General features: G+C 48.6%; 1 protein-coding gene across 1 annotated transcript; it reads right to left on the reverse strand.

The window, feature by feature from the left end:
• Positions 1-527: 527 nt before the first annotated feature.
• Positions 528-1633, reverse strand: C6H11orf96 (chromosome 6 C11orf96 homolog). Its single transcript, XM_032113056.1, has one exon. It carries the CDS (start codon positions 1630-1632, stop codon positions 913-915), a length of 720 nt encoding a protein of 239 aa, XP_031968947.1. The 5' UTR covers position 1633; the 3' UTR covers positions 528-912.
• Between the last annotated feature and the right edge of the window lie 3998 nt (positions 1634-5631).

A 5631-nucleotide genomic window follows, 5' to 3' on the forward strand; every position in this document is an offset into this window, starting at 1 on the left:
AAGCCTCACTCCTACAAATTTACCACATCAAAATCCCCTTACTTTTAAATTCCAAGAAAAGCATGTCCGCATAGTATCAATTGCTCTAGTAAATAAAACTGCATTCTAACCAATTACTACCAAATCTGTCTGCAGCGCTAAATAATTCATGGATCAGAAGGGGAAGGGGAGAAGAGGCAAAACCAACTTGGATGAAAATAGAAAGTATATACGCAGTTTTGTGAATGCAGGAGGCTTGCCCGGTTGCATTAAGGTTCTTGGGCACCAGTTATAAACACTCTTTAAACCTCAATCAGGTTAACACAACGATCTCAAAGAAGTAAATAAAGTCGTTTAAAAATCAGCCCGACTTGATTTCTGCCTCATTAGTTTATACCTGACAGTACAGCTTGCAAAACCTCTCTGAGCAGCATCCCCAAGAAAAGCATTGCTGGCTCTGCACTAGCTACCGACAGCTTTTAAGTCCCTTTACCCCTCAAAGCTGAGCAAGGACAGTTGGATCCCTGAAATAAGGACAGCCCAGTAAGTACTGTGCAAATATATCAGATTTATTACTCTTTTATGGAAATAATAACAGACATTCAGGTAGAAACATATTAAATTAATGCAGTCAACAGTTTAAATGCAAAAATAAATATAAAGTCCAGCAGCTCAATGCATCTAAAACAGCTCATTTCTTCTAACGAATAGAAAAGAATTTTTTTTTTTTTTTTTTTTTTTTTTTTTTGTTTTAAATGGTGAGTTTCATACAATCAAATAGAAACGAAGGTACAAGCGCTTTCTTAGAAAACATCCCGACCCGGCTGCCCGTCCGGGCGCTCCTGTGCCGGCGGCGGCGCGGCTCCCTGCAGCCCAGTCCGTGCCGCCGCTGCCGGGCCGGGTCCCGCCGAGCCGGGCCGGGTCCCGCCGCCCTCAGAGGGCCGAGTCCGAGTCGCTGGAGTCGAGGCTGTTGCGGAGGCGGCAGCTGCCCAGGCGGTCCCGCTGGAGGCAGAGGTTCTGGGTACTCCGTCGCAGGCACTCCAGCGACTGCAGAAAGGACTTCTTGGCCTTCTCTTCCTCCATGGGGGACACCCCCTCCTCCTCCACCTCCTGGATCTCGTCGAAAGTCACCGGCTGCGTCTTGAAGCGCGACTGCCGCGGCCGCCGCAGCTTGCCCTTGGGGGTCTTGGCGGGGCGGGCGGGCGGCGGGAACTCCTCGGCCACGCAGACGAAGTGCGGCATCACCGCCTGGTAGCTGGAGCAGATGCCCATCAGCTCGGCCGGCTTCGCGGCCATCCTGCCGCCCGCGGGAGAGCCCGCCGCGGGGGCCGGGGCCGGCGGAGCGGGGCGCGCTGCCTCGGCCGTGCCGGGTGCCGAGGCTCCGGCGGGCAGCGGCGGCCGGGCAGGGACGGGCCCCGCGGGGCGCTGCGGTACCGCGCGGAGCAGTGCGGAGCGCTGCTGTCCGGAGCGGAGCGGAGCGCGGTGCGGAGCGGAGCGCTGCGGTACCGTGAGGAGCGGAGCGGCGCAGAGAGGCGCAGTACGGTGAGGACCGGAGCGCGGTGCGGTGCTACCCCGCTGCCTCAGCAGAGCTGCTGCCGCTGCCGCCGGCACCCCGGCCCCGTTATATAGGCCGGCGGAGCCCCGCGGGAGCATGCTCAGACGGCAGCGCGCTCGGGCCGCAGCGGAGCCCACTCGCGGCCGGCCGGGCGCTCCCCCCGCATGACGTGTCCCCCACCGCCGCCCCCGCCCGCCGCGTCCCCTCGGAGCGGGGGGTCGGACAGAGCCCGGGGCGGGGGAGCCCGCGCGCTCCATCCCGTCGCCCCTGCCCGCCTTCTCTCCCCTTAACCTCCAGGGCATCCCTCTCCTGTCCCGCGGCGCCCAGTGGAGCTTCAGGCTGGTCCCCGGGCTGCCACAGCGGTACTTCAGGTTTCCGCGTCTCGCCGCGCTGCTGTTTTTATCAATACCATGATTTCTATGGCTATGAAAGAGTACCGACAGACCCGTCACATCAGCTTTCAGCTGATCGCTACCTGTCAGAGTAACAAACCCATGGTTAAAGGAAGCTCCAAGGCAAGCCCAATTCTGAATACCCTAATGTTACAATGATCCAAATCTAAACTGCAGAGATCACACGGCATGGACCCAGGCAAGAACCGTCAGCAACAGAGGGTTAAGAAGGACTCTGGGGTCTTGTTCCCAAGTCTGCCACCTCTAACGAAGCTTAAGCACCTCCTTCAGTGTGACTCCATTTTTTTCCTTTTCGATGGGATCCTAAAATTTTCCATTCCCCTGTGGGCTCTGTGTTGCTTCTTTGATATGATGCAGAATCAGATCCTCAGACAGAAAATGGCATACAAGCATTACGGAGCTGAAACAAAAGCTTGCAAATTAGTGATGGCTGGAACCATGCTTTAAAGCTGTGCGTGCCAAGCATTCTCAGTGATGGAAAAACCCAACAGCATAAGAAAAACTTATGATAGGAACAGGAAAGGAGCTAGAGGGAAGAGGAGCAGAAAAGCATTGAGGGAGGAAGAGCCTGAAATGGTTAGTCTGTCCCCTCTTCAGGGCTAATGTTAGATGATTCCCATGAAGACACTCTCCAGTATAGCTTCACCCACTCGAGGATATTTTTGAAGCTTGGTTAGGAATTGGGAAGGAAGCAGAGGCTTAGCAACAGTATCAGGAATTCTGCGGTGTGATGCTAAGGGGACAAGGACAACGCCCTCAGGCCCCGAGCTTTGCTCGGGGCGTACATGCAGCACAGCACCGCAGTGTGAAGGCACCAAGGGCACAGCCAGCACAGGCTGCCAATTAGCCCACAGTGGGATCTACACTTACCCCAGCAGCCCTGGCTCTGTGCCCAAGCTGGGGCACCTGTAGCCAGTGCGAGTTTGTTTTGCTGTAAAACATGTTCTTTGTGCAGAGGAAGACAAATGCTCTGAAAAAAACCCCAGGAGCTTACATACACAATATACATCCTGTGCCACAGTCCAGCACACAGAAATGGCCTTGTTTTTGTGAGTTCCCCATCAGAAAGTCTCAACCTTGTCTTTGGGTAAGTCTTAGGACTGGTCCCTCCTCCTTTCAAATTGCCTTAGCAGTGGCAATGTTTCAGGACCTGCACTGGAAACAAACCATTTTAATTACAGTCCAGTCTCAAAGGGGATAAAATAGAACAAGAACACAGTTTTAGGAGGGAGGGGACCAGAGGCATTTGTTGGTGTGTTTCCAGAAGGCTGGCTGCTTTGCTATCGCCAGTGTAAAAGAAACATTAAGAGCCTTGGCTTTATGAAACACCTGGCTGCAATCTCTTGGCTTCTTGGCTCCCCAAGGCAGCTTTAGGGCCAGGGTCAGTCTGAAGCCTTTTTGTTGGGAGATACTATTAGCTTAATAAGGGAACAATTTTATGTTTTGTCAAATTGAATCATTCCAGCAGAAGGCTGTGTTTTTTACTGTTGATTTTAGTGGCTAAATTTAGCCCATACATCCCTGCTTCAGTACAACAACTTTCTCTCCGAAAGCTCCATTTACAACCACTTAAATTCCTGACAGTTTGATTCTGCAGGACAACAAAGGCCAAACTCTGTTTCCTCAGTACAGCCTTCTAAGAAGACAAGCCTGACAACCAGCTTGGAGAATTTCTGAGGCTGAGCTTGTCTCTCATGCAGAAACAAGATGACATAGGAGCCTTGTTCTGGCAGTGCAGAGAAACATTGCACATTTATTCGAAGCAAGGTAAATCTAATCTGCTCTAGCCCAAAAGTACCCAAGGTTCTGTCAAAAAAAGGTTGGTTGACTTGATATCTGAACTTCAACACACATCTCAGTCCAAACTGCCTGTCTGGTTTCTTACAGAAAGTTCAGTATGAAGGCAAAATCAGGTAGAGCAAATATTTAATACCCTTATAACTATGATTATAAAATGCTTTGGGAAATTTCAATGCTGAGTTGGAGCAAGCTCACCATGGTAATAACTGAGAGGCCTTGAAGATATTATTTGATAACATTTGGAAAATATATCCTGTGACATAATCTCCAGAGTTAGATCTCCAGGGCACTAACATAAAAACTGTATTTACTCAAGTGGTTTAAATCACGGCCTTAATTTCACTTGCTCCCAGTATTATTCCATGAAAAGAAATGAAATCTTGTGATTTCAATGACTAACATTTCTGCAAGTTTCGGTCCATTTCACTGCACTTCATGTCAACCCATTCAATTTAATTGTTTTAATTTAATTTCAGAATTCTCTTTTTTTTTTTTTGATCACATTTCATTTTATCATAATTCCTCTCCTGTGTGTTCAGCTTACTTTGTTCCCTGATATGGAGAATTCAATGGGTATAATTTAGAAAAGTTTTGGAACTTTTCAGTGAAACTCCATTTAAATATTTCCACTTAATTTCAGAATTTTCCAGTATTTTTTCATTTGCATTTCATCATAATTCACCTCCTTTGTGTTCAGTTCATTTCGTTCCCTGATTTCAAGATTCCATTCCTTTCATGAAGCCACATTGTATGCCAGCACACTGCACGGGGGCTGTATGGAACCTTCACCAAAACTAGGAACATTTCGTATGCATATTTGGGGCCTTGGGTAGTTAAAACACCAGTTTTACAGGAGGAGAAACAATTATCACTGCTGAAACAGCACCATGAAAATTAGCTTGTCATCTTGTTATTCACTTAAAAATGTGATTATTGGAAACACACACACAGCCTATTAATTATTACCCTTTTGGTGGCTATCAGATCTCATGCCATAGAAGAGAAAGGAAAAATTAAGAAGAGGATGGAGAGAGATACTCACCTCTTCCTGTAGGAAAAGAAACTTTCAAAGGGCCAGGGCTTCTACAGAAACCACCTGTAGCTGGGCAGTCACAGTGAACACCACAATTCATGTCCCGAAACAGAGCAGTAACCCTGCTGTCTGTCAGAGCTGATGGGGTCCTTTGAGAGCCAGCAGGATAAGGACGCCTTAATCCACACCCAGCATGTAGGTTTTAAATATCCTCCCAAAACATTCTCAAGAGTAAAAGCTGCCTCTTGCTGTCCTGGCAGGTGGCATTTCCAGCCACCACACAGCGCCTTGCTATGCACGTCCCCCTCAGCATCCTGGTCTGGGGACTCATTTCTATCAGGAAAGAGGAAGGAGTTACTGTTCTCTCTCCACTAGAATTCATACCTTGGAACAATCATTTTTAAAACAGCAATAAAAACATTCAGCCAAGTGCAACCTAACAGATACTGCTTACAAACCGGAGATGACACACCAATAAACAGGCAGCAAATACCAACTACCCCCAAAAGCAGAAGTCTTCATGTCTCTTTCTCTGCATGCACATCTGATTTAAGTTCAAAAGTGTACCTTTCTGATGGTGGAACCCAAGTTACCCAACAAGACCTGGCTGAAACCCACTCTTAGGCTTCTACCTGGAGAAAGACAAACTGTTGTTTCTTTCTAGACATCATAACAAAAGTGCAGCACACAGAATGCAGCTTACCTGAGCAGCCAGGCCTCTCTCCGGTACATGTGAATGCATTTACACCAGGGAATTAACCAGCTAACAACTCGCAAGAGCTATGCACTCAGGTTTGTCATATCCCTTTCTTTATGTATTTGGCTGGATATCCTTTACCTTTCTTTCAAGT

The sequence above is a fragment of the Corvus moneduloides genome, chromosome 6, assembly GCF_009650955.1.
Source record: "Corvus moneduloides isolate bCorMon1 chromosome 6, bCorMon1.pri, whole genome shotgun sequence".
In the NCBI taxonomy this organism is placed as follows: Eukaryota; Metazoa; Chordata; class Aves; order Passeriformes; family Corvidae; genus Corvus; species Corvus moneduloides.